This window comes from Notolepis coatsorum, assembly GCF_963971535.1.
Source record: "Notolepis coatsorum genome assembly, chromosome: 1".
Classification (NCBI taxonomy): domain Eukaryota; kingdom Metazoa; phylum Chordata; class Actinopteri; order Aulopiformes; family Paralepididae; genus Notolepis; species Notolepis coatsorum.
The window spans coordinates 188,459,207-188,475,244 of NC_140165.1; the positions used below are offsets into that span (position 1 = coordinate 188,459,207).

A 16,038-nucleotide genomic window follows, 5' to 3' on the forward strand; every position below is an offset into this window, starting at 1 on the left:
AGAAAGAAGTTGAGCTTTGCTGGGAAGAGGTCATCTTGAACAATCATCTGAGCAGTCTTGAAAGACTTAGTAGATGGTTCCGTTACTATTTTCGTTTTGGCTGCATTAATGTACATTTTCAGAGAAGGCAAAATCTCTAGTGCACGCTCAGCCACCTCCACATTTTCCAGCCATCGATGACTACAGAAGTCAAGAGGGAAGGACGAGGAACCAGTGACTGCTGTATAGTCCTCCCTACGAGCTGGAACATCTTTGAATAGCCATTTAAGGCTCGACAGAGCATTTCCTAGCTCCCAGTCTGTGGATGCACACCCTCCTCTGAAGGAATTGTGTAGTATATGCAAACCACAGCTTCCTACATTTAGCATCGTCTTGCCTGTTTGTTCTTCTATCACTATGTTTTGCTGGGCCAGGGAGAATAGCTTCCAGTTAACATTTGGGCCATCCATAGACAGCTGAATCAGGTTTTGGAAGCCGATATCCGAACACACTGCCTCAACCTTCTCATGTATTTGTTTTGCGGTGTGATGGCCCATGAAAAAAGATGTCAGATACCTTGAGTTTACTCGATTATCATCCCAGAATCTCATGTGCATGTCAAGCTGGCATTTCTTCATTTCCCGATTTAGACTCTCATCAAACGGAAGTACATATCCAGATTCTTTCTTGGCTTTGGCCTTCATCAGGGAAGAGAAATGAGGAGCTATCCCAAATGTGGTGAGGTATGCCACTTTATTCTCCCCACAAGTAAATTGTTTTGCTATCTCACTGTCAGGAAACATTGTTTGAAACATGGCCCCCATGTCATTACATGAATGGTAGGAATAGTGGCTGGTTACAGCTTTTGTTGCCCAGCATATTTCAGCTTGAAGTGTTGGATTAGAGGTAACAAATGATTTAATGGTGCCTGTGGTGTTGCTAGTTGACTGGTTCTTGGATGAGCCTGTGGATGGTAGAGGGGCAACTCCACTGCAAGCTACTCCACTGGCTGCTTCCACTGTACTGGCTCTCACTACACTGCTGCTTGTTGGTGTGGATGTAGCTGTGCTGCATGATGCATTGCTTGTCTGCTGGAAATAATCCACTAATGCAGGACCTGGATTTAGTCGTGCTTTCATCAGAATTTGATGCTTCTTGCCTAAATAAAAAGGAGCAACATCATGTTATAAATAAAACAAAGTGTTTTAATTTAATCTCACTGGTTGCACTTAATTTTAAGAGTGTTTATTGTTTAATGTTGACATCTAATCTAAATGGATCATTATGATATTATGCATTTATATTTCATTTTCATTTATAGGCTACTGCCTATGAATTTTAGAGCCTAATGGTGGCCTGGAATGAACTAACTACATTATTATCCATGTAATTAACTGTAAGTTCACGTTAGCTGTTAGATTGCATATTCCATAAATAAACATGCTAAAATTGGCCTGGCTCGTCACGTTTGATTGAAAACGTTATTAACAGATTGCAGAATGGGTACAATACAGTACGGCTCAATACACACAATTGTTAAGGGGATGCAGACCAGAGCAATACTTTCGTCTTGTTTACATCAGGGTCCCCCATTTTCAATTCATCATGACATTTATGACATACACGACATACAGATATACAGTAAGGTTACTGCATAACACATGGGCTCAGCCAGGTTATATATGATGCCAAGTCTACATAATTTTGGTTGTTTATAACTTTATAGCACAATAACATCTGATTTAATGTGATGGAAGAAGTGAAATAATCATTGAGTAAATATTTAATTTACCACAGCCGCATAAGATGCTGGAAAATCTTGAAAATGCACCTTGAAAATGCTTGAAAAGTGCTTGCATTTTGCCTTGGAAAAGGTGTACAAACCCTGTCGGTTGCAAATAACTCGATAAACAACATGATTTGGACGTATATACTATTACCGGTATACAACCTGGAAATGGATCGGATATTTCCACATCCCATAATAGAAAAAATTCTGTTCCACGCTCATCTCCCAACGGCGCGAGGAAGATACGGTGAGTTTCAGCGTTATTTTGTAACGTCTTCGATACTAACTGCTCTAATGATCATATCACCCACACTAGATGAATGATAATGTTGCCCACGGAATTATAAACGACCCCCCCCCCCCCCCATCAGGTCAACATCAGATCATACGTAGTAACTCCTAGAAGCACGTCCAGTTGAAATTTTTTATCTCGCACAGATTCCTACCAAACTGTATTTGATCGTAAATATAATGCATTTAGGGCTATAAATCAAGTTCTGGAGAAGGCTGCAGAAAACGATAAAAACATACTTATACTTTAGACCGTATTTTAGTATGAATATGTGAATGAAAAAGTATAACGTTGCTACACCCTGAACAATAGATATAGGACGTTGAATGGGCCATAGTAATGTCAATTTAGCAATACAATTTAAAAAGTTATAGCCCTGCAAAGAAGGGGAACTTCTCCATGTTAAATAGGGCTGGCGAGGGATGGTAAATTATGAATTTAACCCCGGCGATCAAAGTGTTAAGATACATACCTTTTTCTTCTCTGTGCATGCAGTAGTAGGAGTAGGAAGACATGCACCGTTAGCCTAGCTTAGCGTCAGTCACTGGAAGTAGGTTCCTCCATTAGCCTAGTTCCCAACGTCTTCCTACTCCTACTGCATGCACAGAGAAGAAAAAGGTATGTATCTTCTTGTCTAACTCCAGGGTAGATGGCAAATAAGCTCATTTCCCAAAATGTTGGAGTGTTCCTTTAAACTGCTCACTCAGCCCTATCGTTACATTAGATAGCCAACAGTTTAATCCCTAACGTTATGTGTAGTTGGCTTCCCTTCAACACATACCATAACACGGCCCAGGAGTACATTTGAGCTTATTCTACCAGGTGCCTCTTTCTACAACCTGTTACAGACCCGGAGCGAACTTACTGACGTTAACGCGGGCAGCTGCGCTTAGCACACGCGCGCACACGCACACACACCCAGGCCCCTACACACACACACACACACACACACACACACCTACACACACCTACACACACACAATTAGGGCTGCAACTAATTACTATTTTGGTAGTCGACTAATCTGTCGATTATTTTTTCAATTAGTCGACTAATCGAAAAAAATTATATTAAAAAAAAATATATATATATATATATATATATATTTTTTTTCTCACTACCCATCTTTGTGAAAGTGGCTTCTCAGCTCTGGTCCAGCTGAAGACCGAGCAGAGGAACAGATTGGACATTGAGCATGACCTCAGAGTTGCTTTGAGACTCTTGTCAGGACCAAACAACATCCCCAGTTATCCCATTAGTTCCCCCAAACTTACTGTCGGTCTGTTATGTTAAGCTAAGAAGTCTTCAGCTGGACCAGAGCTGAGAAGCCACTTTCACAAAGATAGGTAGTGCAAAAAAAAAAATATATATATATATATATATATATATATATATATTTTTTTTTTTTAAACGACTAATCGACGCAACAATTCCTCGTCGACGATTTTTTATAATCGACATCGTCGATTATGTCGACTAATCGTTGCAGCCCTACACACAATATGGCATATCTACTGCTCCAGAACAGAACCAGAACTTACCTATCCTCGCTAACCGTAACCACTCCATCTTCTTTCGGGATCAAAACGGCAGCATTCACGGCATCCGAATGCCCTTAAATTGGGTTTCGCTACAAGATCCATGTTTTTAGCAGAATTCAAAGCGGAAACTTTCCGTAGCAGCAAAGCACGTTAGATCAGAATGTTAACTGCGCAACTGTGGGTGGTCAGGTGGCGTAGCGGAGATTGTGCTCATCACCAATGCAAGAGGCTGCGGTCAGCATTGCCTTGGCTTGGGCTGATCGCTATACTAACTCGTTTGGCTGAGTTAGGGGGAGGGAAGCCGTGGGTGGGTCCTGGGCGTTGTGGACAGCGACCCCTACAGTTCGGTCGGGGCGCCTGCACAGCGAGGGTAGGATCTGGAGAGAGGTAGTGCGACCTTGCACACGTTACACTCTCCCAGTGAGAATCTGCGCTGCCAGGCTGGCTGCCGGCTGGCTGCACATGCGTCGGAGGAAAGCATGCGACAGTCTCCGGCCTCTCGGACCAACAGTAGGGGGGAGGGGGGGGGGGGGGGGGGGGGCTGCGCAACAACCAGGAAGGGAGTTGGGAATTGGCATAACGACTCGGAATCGGAAAAAGGAGGGGGAAAAAGATGATAAATGAAATTTTAAAAAAAATGCGCAACTGTGAGTGGAAACTTTCGAACACATGGCGTGAAGAAAATAGGCTATACACAACTATAATAATAATTATTATTATTAAAAAAAATAAAAACAGCCGGTGATGCGGTAATCAGCGTGACTCTGCGGTGGGCGTGACGTGATGGCAATACCGCGATATTGCGGTAACCGCAGCAGCCCTATACAGTATGTAGTCTCTCTCTCCTCAGGGACACAGGGGTCAGTATCGGTAGTATGCTGACTCACTCTGCAGTACAGCTCTCATCAAACCTGCCTCTTCTAAAACCACTTCCTGCATCAACCTACCACCACTGCTTTTCTCTATAGTGGTTCAACCAGGGCTTCCCTTATCCAGTCATTTACCAGGAAAATCTGTTGAAGTCCAACCTATTTAAATCTCTCCGGTGAAAATAATTACAGAGTGGGCCAAACTGGCCAAGGTAGCCTGCTTGATCCCTATCTCCATGCCAGCAGTGAAAGGATTCTCTCTCTTTGGTCCTGTTCAGACCTGTTCAGACCCCCCCCCCCTGTTTGTAAGTGTAGCTGTACAATAAAAGAGTCGAGTCGCGCTGGTTCTTAATGCCGTGTATTGCCAAGCAACAAGTAAACAAACCACACCTTCCCCAGGAAGTGAGACACGTCATATCATACAGGCACCGGCCCAGCACGCCCACAAGGCGGAGCTGTAGCCCAGCCTGTAACATCTCCCTTCCTTTAGTAAGTAACAACATCAATCCGTGCAGACCTAAGTAGTATCAAAACACCTCATCAATAACAACCACAATTAAACACAGAATCACAATTTTCCCACATTCCCATTCCCTTTTTTTTTTTTTTTTTTATATCTTACAGTCCATACGCATGTGCACAGTCCTTGTGTGCTGGGGTGCGAGCGTGACTATGTGTGTGTGTGTGTGTGTGTGTGTGCATGTGTGCGTGTGAGACAGTCTCAGTTTGTGTGCGACCTAGAGGTTAAGTCTGTCCGGAGGCCGTAACGGCCTCCCGCTCCGGGAGAAGGCCCGGGCCTGTAACTCACGGCCTGGTGTGTTACCAGTCTGCGGGGAAGACGGCGTCGACCTCGGGGCTGATGACTTTGGAGACTCCTCAGGACCGCTGACGACCTCTTCGGTGCTTCCCCCCCTCGCAGGCTGTTCTGGGGCCAATTCTGGGTGAACTGACGGCTGGGGAGGGGCCGCTTCTGCTGGTCGGAGATCAACCCTGTTGCGGCGATACGCAGTTCCCTCCACGTCGACCAGATAGGACCGGAGTCCCAACTGCTGCAGGCACACGCCTCTTCTCCATCGGCCCGTCCTGTCACCCGGGAGTGGCTTCATCCGTATGGGCTGGCCGACGTTCAGCTCCGGCAGATCCTTCGCCGATCGGTCATACATCAACTTCGCTGCCTGATGTTTCACTCTCAGCTTATCCGGGACCCCTGTGACGACCTGAGGTACCAGCAGCTGGTCGGCCACAGGGAGAAGGGTTCTCAGTCTCCGCGACATAAGCCGCTGTGCAGGGCTGCACTGCATACCCTCAGTGGGTGTGTTTCTCCAATGTAAAATGGCCTTCCAGGGGTCCTCTCTGGCCCGGTCTGCCTTTCTGCACAGGCTCTTCACAATCTTTACCGCCGACTCCGCTTTGCCGTTAGCCTTCGGGTGCCTCGGTGAGGACATAACGTGCTCAAAGCCCCACTCCCTCGCAAACGCCCGGAACTCCCCACCGGCAAACTGGCCGCCACCATCAGAAATGGCCCTGTCTGGGACCCCGTGGCGAGCAAACTGTGCCTTGCATCGTCGGATCGTGGTGTCCGCTGACAGGTCAGGGAGCAAGTCGACCTCCCAGAAGTCCGAATAGTGGTCCACCACCAGAAGAAAGTTCTGTGCTGCATAGCTGTACAGGTCCATGCTTACCAGCTGCCAGGGCCGTGTGGGGAGCGGGTGTGACATCATAGTCTCTTTCTGTTGTTCGTGTGCATACTCATTGCACACGGAGCACTGCTGTACGTAATCTTTGACTTCCCCTTGCATACCGGGCCAGTACAGTGTATCACGAGCCTGTCTGTAGCACGCCTCGGCCCCCACATGGTTGTAGTGGATCCGTCTCAGCATTTCCGGACGCATAGCTTTCGGAATTATGATGCGCTGACTCCTGTAGAGCACGCCATCCTGTGCACTTATCTCGTCCCTGATGGCCCAATAGTCCCGGACGGCTAAAGGGGTCTCCTCTCTGTGGTCTGGCCATCCCTTCAGCACGACTGACTTGAGTGTTTGCAGACACACATCCTCCTCAGTGTGTGTTCGAATCTGTGCCAGACGTTGGCTGCTGACGTTCAGATAGTCCGCCTGCCGAATGGCGGCCGTGTCCCACTGCTCCTGCCGCATGCTGCAGACCATTTCCCGTCTGTACAGTGTATCTGTTCTCTGTGGTGGGGTGGTGGCTCTGCTGAGTGTGTCACTTATGTACATTTCGGGGCCTGGCTTGTACACCACCGCCAGGGAGTAGTTCTGCAGTGTGAGGAGCATGCTCTGAAGGCGCTTTGGCGCACTGAGGAGAGGCTTAGTGAAGATGGACACCAACGGGCGGTGGTCGGTCTCTGCAGTCACATCACCCCTCCCATATAGGTAGTAGTGGAAGCGTTGACAGGCGAATACGATGCTTAGACACTCCTTTTCTATTTGTGCATAATTTTGCTCCGTTTGGGTCAATGCACGAGAGGCAAATGCGACAGGCTGTCCCCCCTGAAGCAAGCAGCAGCCCAGACCCGTCTGACTGGAGTCGCTCTGTACGGTGACCGGCTTGTGGACGTCATAGTACCTTAGGACTGGCACCGCCGTGATCAGAGCCTTGATTTCCTTCATGGCAGCCTCATGTTTGGGCAGCCAGTGCCACATCACATCTTTGTCGAGCAGTCTCCTCAGAGGCTCACATACCGCTGACAAGCGTGGCATGAACCTCGACAGGTAGTTCACAAACCCAACACATCGCTGGACCCCTTTTGCGTCTGTGGGGTTTGGCATGTCCAGAACCGCCCTGACCTTGTCAGGGTCAACCTTGAGGCCCTCTGCGGACAGTATGTGGCCGTGGAAGCGGACCTCCTTCAGTCGAAACTGCAGCTTTTTCAGGCCCAGTCTCAGCTTTACCTCTCTGCATCTGTCCATCAGAGCGACGAGGTTCGTGTCATGGTCGTGGTTGGCCTCATCCTCTGTGTCCCCACAGCCCACTATGAGGATATCATCAGCTATGGGCTCAATCCCCGTCAAGCCAGCCAGCAGCTCATGCTGCTTTCTTTGGTACAGCTCTGGAGCCACTGACACACCGAAAGGGAGTTTTAGCCAACGTTTCCTACCCCACGGTGTCCAGAACGTTGTCATCAGGCTGCTCTCTTCGTCCAAACGGCACTGTAAAAATGCATCCCGTGCATCCACCAGCGTGAATATACGTGCCTTTGGCAGCTTATACAGCACGTCATCCAAAGTGGGCATCAGGTAATGGGACCGTTTCAGAGCTCGGTTAAGGGGCTTTGGGTCTATACACAGTCTCAATTTGTCTGGCCTTTTCACTATGACCAGATTGCTAATCCAGTCCGTGGGTCGAGTGACTGTGGTCAAGTGCCCATCTTCTTCATATTTATCCAGCTGTGCTTTAACAGCTGCCTTCAGGGCCACTGGAACGTTCCTGGGAGCACACTGCACCGGCGCCACCGTGCTGTCCAGCTCAAAGTGAATATCACCGGGCAGAGACTCAACAGGGCTGGTGAACACATCATGGTAGCCTGCTGGCCTCTTTTCATGCAAACTTTTGCAAAATGGTTAGCCGTGCCACATGAACGGCATGATTTACCAAAGGCGGGGCACTGGTCACGCCCACGTTTGTGCCGTGTGCCACAGTACTTGCATTCACCAGTGTCTCTCATGTTCTGTGGCTGTGCCGATGTGTTGGCCTCGGATGGCCTGCTGGCAGGCCTCCGTCCATATCGCTGCCCTTGTGTGGCGTTAACGCTGTCCCCAGGCCCGGAGCTGCCGCTGCCCAGAGACATGGTCTTTAACCTACTGTCCATGACCTCAGCTGCTCGACAAATACTGATGGCCTGATCCAATTTAAGGTCCTTTTCTCTTAATAAGCGCCGTCTAGCGCCCTCATCAGTTATCCGTAGGACAAGCCTGTCTCTTATGAGTTCATCTTTAATAGCTCCATATTCACAAGAGGCAGCCTTTTCTCTCAGTCTTGTAACAAAAGCATCAAACAGCTCTCCATCCTCCTGTTTCAAGTTGCCAAAAACGTACCTCTCGAATATCACGTTCTTAGCCGGTGTGAAGTATTGCTGCAGTGCTGTCAGAATAGCCCCCACATCTTTTTGTTGCGCCACGGTGAGTCCCAGGTTGTGTTTGTAAATATGACGACAGTCATTCCCCATTAACCGTCTGAGCGCCGCCGCCTGTACTGGCTTTTCCTTCTCGCTGAGCCCGGTCGCAAGCAGATAGTCCTCGAACTCTGCTTGAAAGCTCACCCAGTTGCCGTGAATGTCTCCCGTCATCTTCATTGGCTCCGGAGGCGGAATGCTGGATGCCATTGTCGCCACAAACTCTCACCCAAACAACACATAAACGTCCGCTGTTATTGCAAACAGCTGTTTCGGGCCGTATATAAATCCTCTTTGGGTCCTCCTAATCCCACTTCTGACACCATGTTTGTAAGTGTAGCTGTACAATAAAAGAGTCGAGTCGCGCTGGTTCTTAATGCCGTGTATTGCCAAGCAACAAGTAAACAAACCACACCTTCCCCAGGAAGTGAGACACGTCATATCATACAGGCACCGGCCCAGCACGCCCACAAGGCGGAGCTGTAGCCCAGCCTGTAACACCCCCCCCTCAGCATCGACAGGGCACCGGTCATGAGAGTGAGCAGTTCTAAGTACCTCGGAGTCCACATATCTACTACTTGACATGGACCACACACATTGACAGTGTAGTGAAGAAGGCACGGCAACACCTCTACTTCCTTAGGCGCCTAGGGAAGTTCAAAGTGAGTCAGAAGATCCTCAAGAACTTCTAATTGTGCACAATAGAGAGCATCCTGACTGGTAACATCACCTCCTGGTTTGGGAATAGCACCGCACAAGACTGCAGCAGACTACAGAGAGTGTAGAGCCATATGAAATCCGTTTTATTTTTTTCCAAATTCCATTTTATTTTTTTCCAAATTCAGTTTTTTCTGTTTTAATATTTCAGAATTCTGTATTTTGCTTTGTACGCTCATTTTACCATCAGAAATAGTGTCTAATAAGTGGGAATGAATAAATGTCCACAATTTAATAAGATATAACAGTCCATTTAATAGGGCTGTCTTAAATACTTCGAAGCTTCGTTCGATGGGCATGGGATTCGAATATGAAAATAAAATTTGATTATTTAAAAATATAAATGATATATATATATTTTTTTGCAAAATCCACTCTGCCTCTCTTTGTTAACTACAACAAGCAATGCTGTTTGTTATTTAAGATGAGGTCGGACTCGGCACTGACAGATTTGTGTTCATTGTGCTGCTTTTATAAAGCCTCAAATGACTGCTTACAATATTTCATGAAAGCAAAGTGTTTTGTTTGTCTAAGATTTAAAAAGGTTTAAACTTTACAGCACTGACAAAGTTGAACAAAGTGCTGTACAAGTCCCACAACATAAAGAAAATATATATAATTTTTTTTTTTTACAGTTGATTCCATTTTTATTGCTCAATTCCGCGATTCCGTCCGCGATTCCGTGATCGCGGATTTCATATGGCTCTAAGAGAGTGGCCCGTTCAGACGAGCGCACAATTGGAGGTGGGCTTCCCACTCTCCAGGACGTTTATAACAAGCGTTGCAGGGCCAAGGCTAAGAGAATAATCAAAGACTAGTCACCCAAACAACTGCCTCTTTGAACTGCTGCGGTCAGGCAAGCGCTACCGGAGTCTCATGGCCAGTACAGAGACTCGGAAGGAGCTTCTATCCCCAGGCCATCAGGATGCTCAACGACAATGACACTATGTAACAACCCATCATCTACACTCACTGCACACACATCCACATCTAAACACTCACTTTAAACAAACACTCACCTTACCACTCACTTTATTCACTTTAGACACTTTAACACACTTTATATGTATCTATTATTAAAGAGATTTGCACTACATTCATACCTCATTTGCACCCTACCCTACGTTTTGTACCTCTGCATTGTACCTCACTGTTACTCATTTTACTCTGTATTGTATATTGTATATATGTATATTGACTTTACTTACTTTTTACTTACTTCTTAATAACTTTTTTTACTTTCTTTTGACTGTATTTAGCACACTCTCAGTACAGGGGCTCCTACAGAAACACGCATTTCATCATAAAGTATTCTGTATTTTGTTGTGACAAATAATAAACAAACAAAACAAAGAAAACAAAACAAGATCCGATCTGGGTGATCCGACCAGCTCTACGTACGCATGTTCACACCTGAGTGTGGTCTCAACTGGCCCTGCTCGCTTTTGAATAGAATGTGCTAACAGAATACAGAATGTGTTCAAGCGATCCAGAATGCGACTCCAAATGTGGTTTGAGTGATGAGATCTCAGTGCGTTCACACCTGGCGTTAAAGCTGCTCACTAGAGCTGGTCACTAGAGCTGTTTACTGGAGCTGGTCACTATAGAGTTGCTCACTAGAGCTGGTCACTAGAGCTGATCAGTAGAGCTGGTCACTAGAGCTGTTTACTGGAGCTGGTCACTATAGAGTTGCTCACTAGAGCTGGTCACTAGAGCTGATCAGTAGAGCTGGTCACTAGAGCTGTTTACTGGAGCTGGTCACTATAGAGTTGCTCACTAGAGCTGGTCACTAGAGCTGATCAGTAGAGCTGGTCACTAGAGCTGATCAGTAGAGCTGGTCACTAGAGCTGTTTACTGGAGCTGGTCACTAGAGCTGGTCACTAGAGCTGGTCACTAGAGCTGGTTACTGGAGCTGGTCACTAGAGCTGTTTACTGGAGCTGGTCACTAGAGCTGATCAGTAGAGCTGGTCACTAGAGCTGTTTACTGGAGCTGGTCACTAGAGCTGTTTACTGGAGCAGGTCACTAGAGTTGCTCACTAAAGCTGATCAGTAGCGCTGTTTACTGGAGCTGGTCACTAGAGCTGTTTACTGGAGCTGGTCACTAGCGCTGTTTACTGGAGCTGGTCACTAGAGCTGGTTACTGGAGCTGGTCACTAGAGCTGGTTACTGGAGCTGGTCACTAGAGCTGTTTACTGGAGCTGGTCACTAGAGCTGGTTACTGGAGCTGGTCACTAGAGCTGGTTACTGGAGCTGGTCACTAGAGCTGGTTACTGGAGCTGGTCACTAGAGCTGGTTACTGGAGCTGGTCACTAGAGCTGGTCAGTCACTAGAGCTGTTTTCTTGGAGCTGGTCACTAGAGCTGGTTACTGGAGCTGGTCACTAGAGCTGGTCAGTCACTAGAGCTGTTTTCTTGGAGCTGGTCACTAGAGCTGTTTACTGGAGTTGGTCACTAGAGTTGTTTACTGGAGCTGGTTACTGGAGCTGGTCACTAGAGCTGTTTACTGGAGTTGGTCACTAGAGCTGTTTACTGGAGCTGGTCACTAGAGCTGGTTACTAGCGATCTCTCAGGATTCTGTGTGTGTGTCTCTCTCAGGAAGATGTCCAGAACTTAAGTATTCAATATTAAATGAAGCATCTAATAAATTAACTCTCTCCTTCTGTTTTATCACCCCCCCCCCCCCCCCCCCCCCCACACACACACACACACACACACTTCTCTCCCTCTCTCTCTCCCCCTCCCTGCTCCATAGGTACGAGAGGACGTTCTGAACTCTCTAAACAACAACTTCCTGCAGACATTGAACCAGGCGTGGAATGACCACCAGACAGCCATGGTGATGATCAGAGACATTCTGATGTACATGGTTAGTAATGATGATCAGAGACATTCTGATGTACATGGTTAGTAATAATGATTAGACATGGTTATTAGTAGTCATAGTGATGATCAGAGACATACTGATGGGCATGGTTAGTAGTCATAGTGATGATCAGAGACATTCTGATGGACATGGTTAGTACTAGTTACGTTAGTAGTCATAGTGATGATCAGAGACATTCTGATGTACATGGTTAGTCTCTCTCTCTCCCAGGATCACATGTATATATTTAGTCTCTCTCTCTCAGGACCATGTGTATGTATTTAGTCTCTATCCTCTCTCAGGACTGTGTGTATGTATTTAGTCTCTCTCAGGGTCGTGTGTATGTATTTAGTATCTCTCAGTCAGGACTGTGTATGACTATGTATTTATCTCTCTCCTCTCTCAGGACTGTGTGTGTTTAGTCTCTCTCTCTATCTCTCTCTTTCTATCTCTCTCTCAGGACTGTGTATGTATTTAGTCTCTCTCTCAGGACTGTGTATGTATTTAGTCTCTCTCCGCTCTCAGGACTGTATGTATTTAGTGTCTCTCCCCTCTCAGGACTGTATGTATTTAGTCTCTCCACTCTCAGGACTGTGTATGTATTTACTTAGTCTCTCCTCTCTCAGGACCGTGTGTATGTATGTATTCAGTCTCTCCTCTCTCAGGACCGTGTGTATGTATTTAGTCTCTCTCTCAGGACTGTGTGTATGTATTTAGTCTCTCTCTTCTCTGTCTCTCAGGACCGTGTGTATGTATTTAGTCTCTTTCTCTCTCTCTCTCAGGACTGTGTGTATGTATTAGGGCTGACCTTCGAAGCTTTTTTTGGCAATCGAAGCTTCGTGGCCGAGCTTTATCTTATGTTGTGGGACTTGTACAGCACTTTCATAAACTTTGTTGTTTTTAAATGTGCTCTATAAATAAAGTGGGTTGGATTAATTAATTAAGTAGCCCCTTTCGTGACTGAGCCAACAAGGTTTCACTCGGCTGTGTGATTTAATTCAAGGTGGATCGCTGTTGTCGTTTGAACAACTTCAGATTTCATGGGAACTACCAATCCCCCAAATCAAGAATGTTTAAGATGAATGAAGTAAGATTTTGATTATTTGAAATATGGCCTGTGTAGACTAAACTATGCACAGAATTATGTCCGTCTACAAGGTCCGGATTCTACATGGTCCGGCAATGTAGACCTTGTAGACTCCACTACAGACCAATTATCAGTGAATGTTCATGCATTTTTAAGAAGGGCAACTTCCACAAGAAAACAAAGAACTCACCAAAACATCTCAGTAGCACCTTATCTAAATTTTATTTCCTATTTTGTTTATTCATCCCAGTATCTTTCTTTCTTATGTGTGGAATTCTACAAGGCATGTAGGTGTATATGTATTTGAGGATGATATCCTTCAAACAGGCAATAGTGATGATATAATTTGGGCAGTGCTGAGCTGGGTTACTTTCCTCCAGTGTATTTGTCCCCCGGCCCCACCCAATGGCCCCATGCGCGCGCGCGGCACACACACACACACACGCACACACACACACACACACACACACACATTTACATTTAGTCATTTAGCTGACGCTTTTATCCAAAGCGACTTACAAGTTCTGTACGACAAGACAGCAAGAAGGGTACAACTCTATCAGCTGAGTAACAATGTTTATCAAAGTGTTGCGTGTGTAACAGAGGCAACTCGCCCCTGCCACGAATTCGACCATGCCTTGAGTGGGAGTCGAACCCCAGGCGTCCGCACTGCGGGCGACATCACAAACCGCTGCGCCAAGAAAGGAATTCCCTTCTAAGCGCTCAGTTTGGATGCCTCTGGGGAGTGAGTTTTACACCCGTTACATTCACCCCCCCTAAACTCACACCACCCAAGGCATCCGGGTCTACGGCACCAGTGTAACAGAGGCAACTCGCCCCTGCCACGATTTCGACCATGCCTTGAGTGGGAGTCGAACCCCAGGCGTCCGCACTGCGGGCGACATCACAAACCGCTGCGCCAAGAAAGGAATTCCCTTCTAAGCGCTCAGTTTGGATGCCACTGGGGAGTGAGTTTTACACCCGTTACACGGTTACAGTGTAGGTTAGTTTATTAGGAAAAGTGCATGACAGTAAGGTTAGTCACGGTTAGATTTTTTTTTTTTTTTATAAATCATTTCAGATAATGGTTGAAGAAGTGAGTCTTTAGTCGACGGCGAAAGATTGGACGGGATTCGGCTGTCCTAACTGGGATGGGTAGTTCTCACACACACACACACACACACACGCACACGCACACGCACACACACACACACACACACACAAAGCGAAGTAAAAAAAAAAAAATTATATACCGGTATATATATATATATTTTTTTTTAAACTTTGATTTTTTTTTTAATGTTCGAAGCTTGTGCCATCGAACGAAGCTTCGAAGTATTTAAGACAGCCCTAGTATGTATTTAGTCTCTCCTCTCTCTCTCTCAGGACCGTGTGTACGTGCAGCAGAATAACGTAGAGAATGTCTACAACCTGGGTCTGATAATCTTCAGGGACCAGGTTGTTCGTTATGGCTGCATCAGAGACCACCTGCAGCAGACTCTACTGGACATGATCTCCCGCGAGAGGAAAGGAGAGGTGGTCGACAGGTAGGACTCCAGCCTATAGAGATGAGAGTCTCTCTCGCTCTCTCTCTCAGGACCGTCTGTATGAATTTAGTCTCTCTCTCGACAATGTGTATGTATTTAGTGTCTCTTTCTAAGGACTGTATGTATTTAGTCTCTCAGGACCGTGTGTATGTATTTAGTCAAAGTGAAACCTAGAAATCTGCACGTTCAGTTCATAATGTCTGATTTACACGCTTGATAACACGTTTAGCACCTTTGGTCATGCTACTGAAACAGCAAAGGAAAGAGGGATAATAGCAAGGTTTATGAAGTACTTAGAAAGAACAGAACGAAACTAATGTGTGCGTGTTTGTGTGTGCACGCTGCCCACACTCTGAGCCACTCCGAAGAATATGTGGTATGGGTGTGCACTGCCAAGTCAGTGACAGCAGCTCCTTCACAGTATTTCACAAATTAGCGCTTTTTATTTGAATGTGGGCACGGATGTGGCGACAGTGGCTCAGGAGGTAGAGCGGTCGCCTGGTAATCGGAAGGTTCCCGGTTCGATTCCCAGGCAGCGTGTCGAAGTGTCCTTGAGCAAGAAACTTAACCCCTAATTGCTCCCGATGAGCAGGTTGGCACCTTGCATGGTTGCCTCTGCAGTCGGTGTGTGAATGTGTGAGTGCGTGAGTGAATGTGAAGAACAAAAGCACTTTGGTAAAAGCGCTATATAAATGCATCATTTAATTTACCATTTCAATGTACAATTTTTTTTATTTTTATTTTTTATATAAACATACACCGGTGGGAAAGTAATGTACTCTGTGTACCACGGCAAGCCTAATGGACAGGTAGGACTCCAGGCTGCAGAAACTCTACTACTAGTACATACACACTACTCTACTACTACTACTACTACTACTACTACTACTACTACTACTACTACTACATACACACTACTCTACTACTACTAGTACATACACACTACTCTACTACTACTACTAGTACATACACACTACTCTACTACTACTACTACTACTACTACTAGTACATACACTCTACTACTACTACTATTCTACTACTAGTACATACACGCTATTCTACTACTAGTACTACTACTACTAGTACATACACACTACTCTACTACTACTACTATTCTACTACTAGTACATACACGCTATTCTACTACTAGTACTACTACATACACACTACTCTACTACTACTACTAGAAGTACAGACACTCTACTACTACTACTAGAAGTACATAC

The 16,038-nt window shown here is 46.1% G+C and overlaps 1 protein-coding gene across 1 annotated transcript in view; it reads left to right on the forward strand.

Moving 5' to 3' along the window:
• The window catches only part of LOC311233006 (cullin-3-like), a 135,242-nt gene that overhangs the window by 44,046 nt on the left and 75,158 nt on the right, over positions 1-16,038 (forward strand). The window contains exons 3-4 of the mRNA XM_084319859.1: positions 12,068-12,181; positions 14,652-14,812. Coding sequence (XP_084175985.1) covers positions 12,068-12,181; positions 14,652-14,812 — 275 coding nt within the window. The remainder of the gene's footprint in view (positions 1-12,067; positions 12,182-14,651; positions 14,813-16,038) is intronic.